The sequence below is a fragment of the Echinops telfairi genome, unplaced genomic scaffold, assembly GCF_000313985.2.
Source record: "Echinops telfairi isolate 266 unplaced genomic scaffold, ASM31398v2 ScPeMD7_23;HRSCAF=83, whole genome shotgun sequence".
Lineage (NCBI taxonomy): Eukaryota > Metazoa > Chordata > Mammalia > Afrosoricida > Tenrecidae > Echinops > Echinops telfairi.
In genome coordinates, this window is record NW_022103920.1 from 3,754,458 (window position 1) to 3,770,377 (window position 15,920).

The 15,920-nt window shown below is 44.9% G+C and overlaps 1 protein-coding gene across 1 annotated transcript; it reads right to left on the bottom strand.

Moving 5' to 3' along the window:
• Positions 1-2,033: 2,033 nt before the first annotated feature.
• On the bottom strand, positions 2,034-6,003 carry LOC101651615 (olfactory receptor 2A5). Its single transcript, XM_004713948.3, has 2 exons — positions 5,971-6,003; positions 2,034-3,059 (listed from the first exon to the last, which is right to left on the bottom strand). The coding sequence occupies exons 1-2, from the start codon at positions 6,001-6,003 to the stop codon at positions 2,034-2,036; spliced, it is 1,059 nt and encodes a 352-aa protein (XP_004714005.3).
• Positions 6,004-15,920: the final 9,917 nt, after the last annotated feature.

The window sequence follows — 15,920 nt, forward strand, 5'->3', positions numbered from 1 at the left end:
TTGATAATTCCAGAAGAGAAAAAAAATTTTGATTTCCTCTTTTCTTTTAGAGCTTTAACTGTAATTCAACACGTACATATTTTGGAAGATTTTATAAAAGCTTCTCGTTCTGTCTTTAGAATACAGCATAAAAAGATCCAGAGTGCTGGGCAGTTCCATTTACTACCACTGTTCATTTATTTGGTGGAGGCGGAGGGGGTGGGCAAGATTTGTACTGACCCTCTTCAAGGGACCTGCGCCACAGTGCTGCCTCTCTACAGGGGATCCTTAATCCTTCCTGCATCTCTGTAAGGGACTGCTCACCCTTACCAAATATTTATAAGGGATTCATCCTTACATCAGCATTTTTATAAAGGACCTTTTTATCTTTATCACATCTCTATAAGGGAACAGTTCATCCTTGCTGCATCTCTGTAGGGAAACATCCTCATTTCTCTTGCATCTCTGAGAGGGACTGCTTCAACCAAGGCAGTGTTTACTTGTGTGCTAGCCCATCGCAGCATGTTTGAGAGAATTATTAGTATATTCCAGGTGATGCAAGTGATTAACACGCCTGCCTACTAGAAAAGCAAGCATAATGAGATAGCTGTACTCTAGACAAGCCAGCCACTGAAAAACCCTAGGAAGCACACAGTTCCACTGTGACAGACACAGAGCCACAGGGAGTCAGAATTAACACGATGACAGTTAGTGGCAGCCACTTGGGGAAATAAGGGGAGTGGAAGCCATAGAAAAGTGGGGGGAGGGGGGGAATTTTGATGGAGCTAAGCCTAAAAATAACAAAATCTGGATGGGAGCTACTTCTGGGAACTGGCAAGAGGGCTCTGTAGCCCTCCCTCAGAGACTCACCATGAACATCCACATCTCTCTGCCTGTCTCCCAACACCCTCCACTGCCCCCGTGTCCATGTACTTGGCTTCTAGTCCTGGCTTGTCGGTGTGGTCTAACACTTCATCTGGTCAAGACAGCCCATGTCCTGAACTTCATTTCTTCATTTTCTTATCATCCATCCTTGGAGCATAAGGAGCTCTGGGGGCACAGTGGGGTTCACTTTGGGGCTGTTAACCCCGAGGTTGGCAGTGTAAGCCCATTAGTGACTCAACAGGAGAAAGATAAACTATTCTGCTGATGTAAAGATGTATGTACAGCCTGTGGGGTAATTCTACTCTTTGCAAGTCCCTACAAGTCAGAGGTAACGTCACATCAGCAGATTCCATTTGAGGGGGTTTTAAGCATCATCTTCTCTCTAGGCTTCTCGATTCATGTCTCAAACATGTAATCCAATCGCATTCACACAGAGACCATTCTCCGAGCTATGAATTAGATGTTCTCAAGTTTGCCTGAAGAGAGGGGAGCACGTGATGCTCGTGTGACAGTTTCATCAGCATGGGCGGTGTGGGGGTCTGCGGGCATATGCGTGTCTGCCCCTTGATTCATACTCCTGGGAGACTGTCTGTTGTTCAATGTGTCAGCCACAAATCACACGCAGTGATTTCAAGTTCAAGTTCACTAACATTAAGTCAAACACGTGTTCCTTGGATACACTTTTCAAATGTCTGGTCGCTACATGTGGCTCCGACTACTGCACTGAACATTGCACCACATGAAGCCCTTTTCCACATGGCAGAGAGCTCTGTTGGACTGGGATAACTGCCAGGAGTGAAAAGGTGAGACACCTGTCCCCTGGGAACCAACCAGAACCGTCACACCGAGCCTCAAGGATCCCCCCATCACAATATGCATAGCCCACAGGATCGACTCAGAGTGCTCCAGGGCTGTCCTAGAATGAGCCAGGGCTTACCAAAGAGTCTGCCTGATGGTTGTTTCAGGAGCACTGGGCCTCTCTGATGCAGACTCCGTTCCTCAGGGATACTGTGATATGGACATTAGGCCATCTTTCGGGATTGATTCTAATAAACACACGGTCCCGATGGCAGACATCTAAGAGATGGAACTTGAAGGCATTTACATCACTGCTCCTCCTGATCACATAGAGAGCAAAATCCCCACCTTCAGGTTTCTCCTGAACACCTTTACACTGACCTCTCCTTGCACAGCACTCTCCGCAGGGCGCCCTTCACCTCTGCGTTCCTCAGGCTGTAGATCAGGGGGTTCAGCATCGGGTTGAACAGGCTGTAGAACAGCGAAAGGATCTTCTGCTGCTCCTCAGGGTGGCTGGACTTGGGGGCCATGTACATGACAATGGCACTGCCGAAGAAAAGCCCGACCACGCAGAGGTGGGAGGAGCAGGTGGAGAAGGCTTTTCTGCGTCCCTCCCCAGACTGGATCCTCAGGATGGCCACGAGGATGCGGGTGTAGGAGACCAGCACCAGACAGAGGGGCCCCACTAAGATAAACACAGACGCGGCAAAGATGACCACATGGTTCAGGCTGATGTCCTCACAAGCCAGCTTGAGGACAGACAGAAGTTCACAGAAGAAGTGGTTAATCTTATGAGGCCCACAGAAGGGCAGTCTCAGGAGGAGGACCACATGGACCAGGGCCAGAAGGGAGCCACACACCCAGGAAATGACAGCCAAGACCGTGCACACCCTCCAGCTCATGATGACAGTGTAGTGTAGAGGGTGGCAGATGGCCACATACCTGTCATAGCACATCACCACCAAAATCAGGCACTCCGTGTGCGCAAAAGCCATGTACAGAAAGGTCTGCATGATGCAAGGGACAAAGAGGATGGTCCTTTCCTTGCTCACCAGGTTCGCCAGCATCTTGGGGACATTGTTGGAGGCATAGGATATGTCCACAATGGCCAGGTGCGAGAGAAAGAGGTACATGGGAGTGTGCAGCTTGGAGTCTAGACAGATGAGCCCCAGGATGGCCCCGTTCCCCAGCAGAGTGAAGGCGTAGAACAAAGAGAAGAGGCCGAAGAGGAGCAGCTGGATTTGGGGTCCAACAGGAAACCCCAGAAGGATGAACTCTGCGATTGAGGTTTGGTTTGTTGTCATGCCCTCGGGCAGGCCTGTACGGGCCACTGCTGCAGCCGGTGCTCTGCGTGGGGGCAAATGCAGGTAGACGTTAGTGTTGCATATAAAGGGAGACTGCATGGCGTAAGCAATGGTAGACTTATTTGTTTACAGAGACATCCCATCAAATCTCATAATCCACAAAAGCAGGAAAAAAAGTTCACTTCCAGTAGCTAATGTAAATGTATAGAGTATAATCACGTGTAGTTCACACATAGACACGTATGTGGGTGAGCGATTATCTATGTGACCTTAGCAATATAGCATGCCTACAGCCACTTCCAACCGCCTTGCAGTGCTACTTTCACGGTTCTTGGTGGGTCTTGTTTATTACTATGACCCACTGCTTTGGAACACCGCCTAGCACATGTGTGGGCTAAATGGAAGAGGGGGAGGAAGGAGGGAAGGAAGGGTAGAAGGAAGGAGGAAGCAAGGGTGGAAGGAAGGAAGGAAGGAAGGAAGGGTGGAAGGAAGGAAAGAAGGAAAGAGGAAGGAAGGCAGGAGGAAGGAAGGGTGGAAGAGTGGACATATGAGTGGATGGAAGGTGTTGGGTTGATGACTGAGTGGGAGGATAGGTGAAGGGTACCTGTGTGGATGGATGGGTGGTTGGGTGGATGGATGGGTGAATGGGTATGTGGCAGGCATTACACTATGAACAACACCCAGTGGGCATATCCTGGGTGTTAATCAAGTCCTTTTATTCCCCTTTTATTTCTTTCCTGTAACTCCATTGGCCACCTGATCACCAAGCTCTAGAAAGAGAGAACTGAGATGATCCAGAGAAGCAAATGCCCACTGCACAACCAATGGGTCAGTATCCACAAGCTGCTTAAGTCCTCACCTCTGAAAACACCAAGCCTGTCTCAAAGCCCAGAAAGCCACCCGCCTGTGAGTGGAATTGTCCCTCCAATGCAGTGTATGGATTTCTGGAAACGTCCTTCTTACAAACCCTCTTTTCTAAAAAAATGACCACCCTTTACAAAATACCCATTACATACTGTGGGACCAGCCCTGGTCTTTTTTTTTCTCAGAGCTCTGCGTAGTTTTCAAGGAAATTACAGAGGGCGGAAGCACTTGTGAAGGTCCAGTCTAAACCTGTGCTTCCTGGGGATCTCTGAAAGAGACCTTCATTGTTCTTCCAGCAGGTTCTTTCAGTGAACACTGGGCCTGCTCACTTTGAGAACCAGGACAGAATGTTTTATTGTAAGGCCATCACCTGCCTGCACCCCTTTCCTGATCACCCCTGAGGGTTTTGTAAAGGGAGAGGAGGCAATTAAGCTCAGCACAAAGGCACCCTCTTTACCAGGAGACCCAAAAGCTGCTGTGAGCCCTGGGGGGAATGTTCAGGAGGAAAGGAAATGTTCAGGAGTGACTGAATGCCCAGATGGATCCATGCACATGAAGCTCGTTTAGCAACAGAACATATACACCCCTGGGATCACAGGACAAATTGTATCTCCGGGTATTGGGATGATAATGGTGCCATGGGCTTTAATCTTGCTCTTGAAAAAAGATGAGGCTTTCTACGCCCAATAAAGATTTAAACTGAGAGAAACCTGTCAATCTTGTGCTGGTTTTCAGTGGCTAAAATCTCAGAAGTTGATAGTCTATTCTTTGTTCATGATCTGCTCTTATTCTGGAAGCTCTGCTGAAACCTCTTCCACTGGGGTGACCCTAATGGCATTTGAAACACAAGCAGCAGGGAAGCCATCAGAGCACGATGCACTGTCAGACAAACTGCAGTGAGTTCATCTTTGTCCATAGCAATGGTAATGGTCCTACCGTAATCTAGGTAGATTAATGGCCGTGGCCTTCAGTATGGATTTTGACTCACAAGTGGACCAAGAAATAACAGCATGGAAAATGGAGAGAAGATTCAACTTTTCAAGCAATTCATGCTGGTTGGATCTACAAGCAATATTCATAGAAGCAGCAGCCAAGAAATCGAAGGATGCATTTTATTGGGCACATCAACTGCACAAGACCTCTTTAACGTGTTCAAGAGCAAGAGCATCACATTGAAGACTAGGGTGCATCTGACCCAGCGTGGTGTCTTCAGTTGCCTCAGCTGCACGAGGAAGCTGGACAGTGAGGAAGGAAGACTGCAGCAGAATCAGTGCATTTGAACGATGGTGCTGGCGGGGGATGGGGACAGCTCCACGGAGTACCAAGAGAACAAATCAACCTTTCTTGGAAGACATTCTATCAAAAGGCTCTCCTAGAAGCAAAGGTAGTGAGACTTTGTTTCGCATACTTTGGACAAGTTATCAGGACACAAGTCCCTAGACATAGACATAAAGCTTGATAAATTAATAGAGCATTGAAACAGAAGACCCTCAACAAGGTCAGTCGACACAGTGGCTCCAACCTTTGTCTCAAATAAGACAATTGTGAGGATGGTGCAGGACCAGAAAGTGTGTCATTCAGTAGCGTATAGGGTCTCCATGAGTCCCCACCAGCTGGATGGCACCTCCCAACAACAAAATGTTCATCTGTTTAATTTTTGGAGAAACCACCAAATTGTTTTCCATTCCAAGTGGACCATTGTATGTTCCCACTAACAACAGACAAGGGTTCTCTTTCCCCGTGTCCTCGCCATCACTTGTTATTTCTATTTTTCTCATAATATCCATCTTAATGGGTGCGATGTAGGATGGATATTATGTCATACTCTGACCTGTGGGTCAAGGTGAGTCAGAAGTGACTCAATTACAGTGAGTGTGCAAGTGCGAGGTGTGATCTGCTACCTTGTGGTTTCAATTTGTATTTCTCTAATGGTTAATGATATTTCTTGTGCTTAGGGACCATTTGTATATGTTTGCTGAAATAGCGGTTCTTACATTTTATCCATTTTAATTGGGTTGTATATCTTTTTGTTGCTGTTGTTATTTATTGATTTGTACAATTTCTTTATATGCTTTGAATATTAAATCTTTGTCGGATACATGGTTTTAAAACTGAATACATTGTGTTTAGGGTTTAGAACATTTATGGTCAACAATGTTAAGATGCTAATCATACTCAAAGTGATCGATAGATTTAACACACATCTATAAAAATTTTAACAATCCTTCTTTGCAAAAGTTGTAAAACCCAACCCACAGTGCATGTCAAATTACAAGGCTCCCTGAGTAGCCAAAGCAAACCTGAAAAAGAATAACTATGAGGACTCAAAATTCTCAATTTCAAAATATAAGATAAAGCTACAAAAATCAAAACAGTCTGACCATGCCTTAGTAACAGACACATAGACCAACAGAATAGAATCAAGACTCTAGAAATAAGCCCATACATAAAGAGCCAACTAATAATTTACTCAGTGTATTCCACCTCCCAACCACGCCACCACCACACTCGTTATCCTAGAGGGTTTCAAGTTGACATGATTCCTGCAATGCTCCCCTCTCCCCCTGCCCCTATCCCTGTACCAAGCAACTGGTTAAATGTTGATTCTTTGTGCAGGGAAGAATAGATGGGAAACATAGGGTAATCTGATTTCAGGAGTCTGAAGTTTTATTTTCGCCGTGGAGTCATCTCTGTTCCTATATTTTCATATTTGTGTCTTACTGGAAATTCCATGCATAAAGGTTTGCATAGGGTGAAACTATATTAAAAACAGGGGTCACTGCAATCAAGTCGATGATGACCCATGGTGACCCCACACGGGAGGGAAAAGGCATCTCATGTAAACGTCCAGCCGACTTGCAAGTTGGATGAGCATCTGGACACATGTGTTTATGCATCGTGTTTTCCTAGGAATGAGGTCGCCCCTGCCTCAGACTGGCTATTTCCCTGAGACTCTCTCAAATGTGAGTATCTCCAGGGCTGCTGTTTAGTTGACCCAGTGAGCTCTTCAGCCTCTTGACACCCCCTCCCCTCCCCCCACCCAGGATAAAGAGTTCGGGTGTGGAATGGTTGGGAGATTGAATACACTGAGCAAATTGTTCACTGGCTGTCCGCACCCCACCCCAGCAAATTATTCACTGGCTGTTTTAAGAATGGGCTCATTTCTGGAATCTCAATTCTATTCGATTGGCCGATGTGTCTGTTCTTAAGGAAGTACCAATCTGAGTGACAGAGACAAAAGAGGAGGGAGAGACGGTGGGGTACAGCCCTCCAGGGCTCAGAATGTCACAAAATTCCTGTGGTTTCTAACGGAGTCTCCCTGATGTCTACATCAACAGGGACCCCATCACTCAGAGCTTCTTTAATTTTTCCAGAAAATAAGCCTGCAGCCTCCTGCTGGGTGTGAATTATTGTCTGGGGCCGGGGTGGTACTGGGTTTGGAAAATCCAAGGACTCTGACAAGCATTGTCCGCTTATCTCTTGTTTCCATCCCTTTGCCTGCCACTCACCTACTAACACTGTCAATGTCCCGGTTGGGAGCCTTGACAGGGGTCCTTGGAGTGAGTGAGTCTCAGATCTCATTGGTCTCCTCCAGAGAACTTGTTGCCCCGTCATTTCTTTTCTAGTAAGTTAGCTACCAGTCCTCTGTCTGATTCCATAGGTTGTAATAACTCTTGTGCACCATCCAGTTTGTTCCAACCCATAGCAACCCTGCACACCACAGAATGAAACACAACCTTCCTCACAATTATCCGTTTTTTAAAATGCTGCTCTTCTCTATTCTGTGGTGTCTCCTCTCCCACTTTACTTGTTCTTGCAGCTTGTGTGTTTTGCTTTACTGACATTTACTGTCTGGGAACAGAGTAGGGATAAATGTGTTAATAAAAAAAGATCTACTTAGATTTTGTCGATTAATTCTTTACTCTAAAGACTTTATCTCCAAAATTCATTGAATCAAATTTATCTAGAGCAAACTTAAACGCACATATGTATTACATGCATTCACATATGTAATATATGTATATCTATACTTAGTAGATGTGTGTATGTATCTATATGTGTACATACATACTTCAAAAAGTTCATGGGGAAAATTTTAATTCAATTTTTACATGAAGCATATAAATATATAAAATATGGAATTGGCAAGTGTTTATATGCTAACATCAGCAAATAGATATATAGATAGACATATATATACATATATATAAACATTTGCCGATTCAACATTTTCTGATGTTCCCTTTAGGGGTATCAGTGTACGTTAAACATGTCGTTAGGTAAATTATTTCGCACAGATGTTTCTCCAGCTTATTCAGGAAAGTCTTCTGACAGTCAGTCCCTCGCTGGCCCTCTCTTCTTAGCAGGCATTTCAGAGATGGGGTTTCCATTCACCAGGAACTCATGACCGGGTAGAAGGGAAACTACCACTGGGATTTCCGAGAAGAATTGGAGTGTGCAGTTAGAATTGGAGCAGTATTCCAATGGAAAACCACCGGTTGGCATAAATGAAAACATGGAGATTCCAGTGAGAGGGTCCCAAGGAAGATGGGCCTACGGCAAGAGACAGAGAGACCACAATAAAAGAACGGACTGGGGAGTCTTTGATGGGGGCCACAAAACACGGGGGGGACTGGAAAGGGCAGAGGCTTCTAAGATAAGCTTATATGGGCTACAAAGATTTACAGTCATAGTCAAAAGATGCTTACCATGTATGCTTTTTAGAACAGGCTATAAAAATGTCTAGGTTGATGTAAAGCGTTTATTGGACTGGAGTTGGTGATAAAAATTAGCACTAGGATTCTATCTTAGAAATGACTCGTTCCAATGACACTTGCTTGGCTGTCTGGGTGACTGAGATAAGTTAGCGGTCCAGGACTTCTTCTTGAACTGTCTCTACACCTTTATCCATCACGAAGGGAATCTTTCTCTAGGCCACTATATAGTGATGGATCTGGACCCCGAGCCCTTTCCATTAGGCCTATCCCTTCTATGTTTTGGCTTGTTCACAGGAGATGGGAAAAAAGATAAAAAAAAAAAACTTCCCTTAATTATTTATTATTGCTTAAACAGGGAAAAGGCCCAACGACAGGCAGCTGTGGGAAGTCGATCTAACATTGCTGAAAACAAAGTGAGCTGGTTTCATTCAGGCATTTTAAATTATTTAATTAATTTTTGATAAAGGCTGAATTTTTTTCTTTTCGTATTACCAAACTTACATTCTGGAAGAGTTTATTACATCTACTCAGTTACTTGAGGAACTTTCACTGTCAGACAGGAATCACACAACACAACACATTTCTAATTGTCATAGGACTTGCTGACAACCCAGAACCTCATTATACTTTTGATCAAAGATTGAAATAATTTTTTGTATAATCTGAAGCCTCTTTGTGGAATTCCATCAGAGGCACCATGTCAGCATTTCTCCTGTCTGCTCCAACTACAAGGAGTCCAGACCCCCTCGGCTCTTCTTCTAGTTACCTGAACCCCAGCTGCATCTTGTTTGCCCAACTGTCAGAGGACAAACGTGGAAACCCATGGGAGCCCATAAGGTCAGAGATCCAAACGAAAGGTCACCATGGATCCAGTCAAAAAAGGAAACTGAATGAAAGGATTTTCTCTATGAATTGATGATCTCAATCAAATGTCCAAGTTCACTTGTGGGTGTGTAGACATATACATAGAATGTGGGTGTTGTTTTACTGGAGGAGGAGAGGCCACCTGGCAGGGTTGTCAGGTTGATGAAGACCAGAGGCAGGGCCATAGTAGGTGGATCCTAATAGAATGGGAGAAAACTTTTGAACCGATTTCAAAGTGTTTAAGTCCAGTCTCATTAGACCAGTTGTGATAGAGGGCACCAGGAGACTATGACCCGGGGTATTCTTTAAACTTGGAGCCAGAATTGTCCTCTTGTGTCACCTTTGACTATGTAACCGATTGGTTCACTAACTAATGGACATCATCCACGAGTCCCAAAATTCTACCAAATTAAAAAAAAATCTATATGAGACCAAATGTTCAACATGACTTTCAAGCAGGGGAAGCAGATTGCTGGAAATGGGATAATTCCAACAGAAATAACCAGAATGGTGACACACTGTGAAAACCATTACCTTTGTCATTGAACATCTTGTAAAGAAATTGTGGAATAGGAACCTGGCTTGCTGTGCAATGTGTTACGAAAAAACTCAGTGAAATGTTATTTTGGAAAAACAAACGCGTGAAGCGCTAAGCGTGGGGTGTGTGCTTGATGAGTGTGTACTGCAGGGCGCAGGGGCTTGCCGCTGCAGAGTGAGGCAACACTCCACATCCTCCATTTGGCAGCCAACAGGCCATCGCCGGGAGCCTGAGGCGTGTCCTCAGAGAGGAGACCAGTGAGAGCCCTTCCTAACTCTGGCCTGCTAGAGTTTTCTCAGTATTCTCCACCCCTACCTCTGTCCCTCAGCACATGTGAGTGAGCCCAGAGAGATTCCAAGTTGCAGGGTTGGGTGGCTGCAGAGCCGTCCCTTGCAGGGTTCTCAGAAGTCTCCATGCCTCCCTCTCTGAGCTCTCACAATCCCCACTAGAGAACCACGTCCCACCCTTTCAGAGGTTCATTAAAGAGACACAGCTGGAAAGTTGCCCCAGGCACCTTGGCAAAGATTAAGAAACAAAACAAAAACTTTTTAATTGATCTCAAAGGGATAGAGAGTATTTCAGAATTTTCAAAGTGTCGGGAAAAACCTCCTGGTAGCATTCATTAAAACTCTGCCACCATTAATTATGGTGCAGCTCTCTCGGTGTGTGACTGCTCACAACACCATGGGGCCTGATGAGGAAGGGCCCGGCAGCTCGACAGAGGCCCCAGAGGTGAGACCTAATGGGCCCACAGATGCCTTCCCCGGGACCAGCGCACCAAGCATTTTATCAATGGGCTTCATCTTTTCCCATTTGCGCATTAGAATACTAAGCCAAGTAAGCTTCAAGCTGCTGAGCGTTTTCAGCTCCAGCAAAAGTCTAGGACTTTCCTGTACAGCTGTTGCCAGTCATCACAGTGCGCTGAAGCAGTAGTTAGCCATTGCTTCCCTGGAGATGAGCTGACGACATTAAATAACTCACAAGGTCACAGCAAGTGTTAACCCTGGGGTCTGAAAAAGACTCCAAAGGCTCCCCATTTTCTCTGCGGACACATTGCCAAACAATCAACGGAAGCACAGGTGCACTTGTGCTTGCCTACGGACCTGTTGTGAATGATTACACAGGTTTTCGGCAAGCAAAGATGCTGCCTCTAGGTTTGGGTGACTTCTGTGTCTGTCCCACCTAGGAAGGTGCTTCAGTGCTACAGAATCAGACTCTTAAAACACACAGTTCCACAATCCCAGTAAACAAGGTAATCATGAGTTACTTATGTTTACTCACTAATCTACACTGATCAATTCCACATGGATGTCACCAAATAGGCTTCCTGTAAACCCCTCCCCACAGTCAGATGAGCAATCTCCAACTGCTTTTCTTCCTTGACAACAAGAAGGTAGGAAAATAGAGCCGCATGAACCTGTAAGGGAAATAGGCAGGAACTTATTTTGATGAATAACATTCCAATATTAGACTTCCATGCCACAGTCATGTTTGTCCTTATTGCTAATGATTCCAAGTTTATCTCCATCATCTCCTTCCCACTGCACCATTTAGGCTCCGGAGCTCACCAAAGAAGACATCCAAGTGGCCAGCAAACATAGGCAGACATGTCCAAGAACACTAGCCATTTAAGAGATGCAAGTCAAAACCCTGGTGGATACCCTCTCACTCCAGCAATAACAGCAATGTTAAAAAAAAAATAAGCCAGAGGATAATAAGTGCAGGACAGGGTACTGAGAGACTGGAGCCCTCGTAGCCTGCTGGTGGAACTACAAAAGAGTAACCGATGGGAAAATACTATGGAGCTACCCAAACAATTGGGAATAGGAATACCAGGTGACCCAACAACTCCTTTGCTTGGTACGTAGAACCTACAGAAATAAAGAACAGAAAAGAGCAGGATCATTGCAACACTATTCCACCAGGGACAGAATGGATGGATAAACTTTGGGACATACACACAACAGAATACTATGCATCTTTAAAGAGCCATGAGGAAACTGAAGCATTCATGGCCTGGATGAATCTGGAGGACTTTATGTTGAGGACAAATATTGTATGAGACCACTGTCTGTTTAAAAATCAAGAATAAGCATTTCAATACCGAAAGAAACAGACGGATGGTTACCAGGACGGGGAGAGAAGGGGAGGGAGGGGAAGCAGTATTCCAGAGGGTGGACAGACAGGTCCTGAGCGGTGGAGAAGTTAGGAGCCTGCAAGAGGGAAGGAGAGCAACATGGGGGCCAGGATAGGTGATTGGGAGGGAGGGTTGATAGCTGTTTAAGATGATGAATGCAAAAATCATGATCTGAATGTAGACCCCCACCTAATTCACAGTAAACACCTAATTTTTATTTTTAAAGAACTTGACTCCTTCTGCTCTTCATTCATCTTCCCCTTTGTCTCTTCAGCACACGTCGTCCACGAAGCACAACCAGATCGACATCTCCACCACTCTGGTTAGTCTTCCCCTTCCTGCCAAACCCGTTTAGGCAACTAGGCTTACTCTCTTTATTCAACCACCCAACTCTTTCACTAAAACTCCTCGAAATTCTTTGTAGTAATCAATTAATTTCACATTATTTCAAAGACAGTGTTGCCTCACAATTTCATTTATCAGGATCTCAGAATTAAAAAGAGGAACTTCAGGACCTTATGGTGAGGAACACATTTGATGGGCTCACCTTTCTTCATGGAAGTCACCCACCAACGATTTTGGAAGCACTGCTTCCTTTTGCTACTGGAGTCAGTTGAGGGTTGATAGGCTGCAAATGTTTAGAATGTCCTGTTTAAAGGTTGTTGACATAAGGCCCCATCCATGAACCCACCACGTCAACCCAGACCATAAACAACCACATCCCCCAAAGCAATGCTTCCCTAGAAGGCCCTCCCTCATGTTGACCTCACCCCAAGCCAATCTCTAGTCAGCTTCCTGCCAAGGCCATGGAATTTGCATTTTCCAGAATTTGACATGAACAGAACCATACAGTGTGTTCTCTTCATCGAATGGCTTCTTTCACTCCATGTACTTATCCAGCAACTCACACATGCAATTGCTTGTGCCAATGGTTTGTTTCTTTTTCTGGTCACACCACATTCCATTGTATGGATATACCACGACTTGATTTACTCCTTCACTGTTGAGTATCTGTGTTCTTTCCCATTTGGGGCGGTGTAGTATTAAGTGTGAAGGGGGAGCCAGCCCACCACCACTACTACCCACGGGTTCAGTAAGCACAATTGTACAGTTGAGCTATATACATATTATATTAAAGTCATCAAGAGCATGAGAGAGATTACAATAATGCAATCAGACACATTTTATGGTAGCATGCTCACCTTAGCCCCGCTTGGTGGTCCACGTGGAGGGAGCAGGAAGGGAAGGAGGATGGGAGAGGGAACAAGGGAGAGAAGACTGGAGAGGAGAGGGGAAGACATGGGGAAGAGAGGGGAGCAACCAGCGAGAGAGGGGGCACGAGGAGGAGAGAGAGAACTCTATTGCTAGCCCAGGCCTATATACCTTTTGGGGGCATGCAAGCCCACTAATTACAGGTAAAGTCATACATCACAGAAAGGGGTTGCACTATAGGGAGCACAGTAATGAGGGGGTGGTCTAGGGACATACATGCAATAGGAAGATGAGGGATTGGGGGTATACATGTGGCAAGATGGGCGGATCCTACATACAGGATGGCAGCCTAACTTTGTCCTGTTCTCTGGGTCTCCATAGGAACCATTATCAGTAGGGTGTAAAACCCCACCTGCAGGAACCAAATAGATGACTGCAGGCCTGTCCATTGTCTTTAACAGCAGGGAGCTGGGCCCACTGCAGTCTGGCAACTGATTGCCCTCAGGAGAGATGCCTGAACATCTGACCTCCCCCCAGAGGGCGGTAAAACATAAAGCTCCCCTGAACATTTTTGTATATGCATTTGTGAAGATCTGTGCTTTCCCCTCTTGACTGATGGCTGGCCCATATGGTAGTGGTATGTTTAAAGAAACTGATCAAATGTTTTTCAGAGTTGTTGAAACATCTTACCTTCTCATCAGCAGTTGATGAGGCACCAAGTTGCTCCACAAAACTTTTTATGGTAAAATTTCAAGTTTTTAAAATTCTGGCCATTCTCATAATGACCTCACGCAAGTTGCCTGTCTATTTGTCATTCGATGGTGACTTGTGTATTGCTGTGATGCTGGAAGCTATGTCACCAGGATTTTAATACCAGGAGAGTCACCCAAGGTGTGCAGGTTTCAGCAATGTTTGCAAAATAAGAACAGACTTACAAGATGATGGAGAAGGCCAAGACTGTCCACTTCTTATGGATTGGCCACTTAAAACCTTATGAATAGCAGCAAAATATTGTCAGGTGTTGTGCCAGAAGGTGAGTCTCCCAGATTAGAAGACACTCAAACTACAAGTGGGGAGCAGCTCCTCAAAGTAGAGTCGATCATAATGACATGGATGGAGTAAAGCTCTTGGGACCCTCATTCATTGATGGGGTCTGACTCAAAAGGAGAAGAAATAGCTGAAAGCATCTATTAATCCTGAGAAATTATAATGTATGAAGTATGTATGAATTTAGGAAAATTGGAAGTCGTCAAAAATGAAATGTGTGGCAGTTACATTATCTATCAACTTGAGCAAAGGGGTGGAGTCCAGCCTATCAATCAGGTCATAGCCAAATGAGGCCTCTGTGTGGGCATGACCTTCCTGAGGATTCGGGGAACTCCTGTCTTCCTTCCTGGAAGTGGGGCACACACTCTCTCTGCTTCACATTCCTGTTGACAAGGCACAAGGAGTTATGCTGATGGAGCCACAGATCTGGAGCTGAAGGAGCCCACGTGGAGACCCACACCAGGGCTGAGATGCTTCCACTATCACTGGATCCACAAGACTCTCCCCCAACTGGCCAGTGATCTTCCTGCATTCAGCATCATTGCATGAGTCTGAAGAGGAATTTATAGAATTTATAGAATGTTATCAAACATATGGGCTAAAATTGGATGTAGGGACTTGATCTGGACTTGGTTAGGATGTTTTCCTGATATACAAATACTCTTTGATATAAAGCTCTCTCTTACACACATATGCATTTCTCTGCATTTGTTTCTCTAGTCTACCTGGACAAACACAAAATGGAACACATAGATTGATACCCTAGGCATTGACAAGCTGAAATGGACTGGTATTGGCCATTTTGAATCAAGCAATTTATTTTTTACTCTTCCAGGAATGAAAACTCCAAGAGGAATGGTTTAGAGATTATTGTTTTAAAAGAGTAGTGGTTCTCAACCTTCTTAGTGTGCGACCTTTTAATACAGTTCCTCATTTTGTGGTGACCCCCAACCATAAAATTATTTTCGTTGCTACCTCATAACTGTCATTTTGCTACTGTTATGAATCAGGCAACCCCCAAAGGGGTCGTGACCCACAGATTGAGAACCGCTGATTTAAGATCTATCTTGGTGTAGTGGTTACACATTGGGCTGCTAACCACAAGATCAGCAGTTCAAAACCTACTCCTGTAAGAAGTTACAATCTCAGAAACCCACAGGGACAGCTCTCCTCTGTCTTACAAGGTCACTGTGTGTCCCCATTGAGTCGTTGGCAATGAGTGAGTTATCTTGAAGTACACTTCTATCTGTGGTAGGATATCATTTGAATGCCTACATGGAATTCATGTTACTACAACTATTATTCAAATTGATGCACCAAGCAATAATGCTTTTATTTGATTTGATGTGTCCATTTCCAGTGGTTTCAGACTCAGAGTGACCCTACAGGCAGGGTTTCTGAGCCTGTAACCCTCTATGCCAGTTGGAAGCCTCACCTTTTTCCTGTAACAATAAAGCTAGTGATGAAGAAATCAAAGAGTTCTACCAATGTTTTCAGTCTAAAATTGATCAAACATATAAGGAAGGTGCGCTGATACTAATTGGCAACCGGATTTTGACCATTGGAAACAAAGA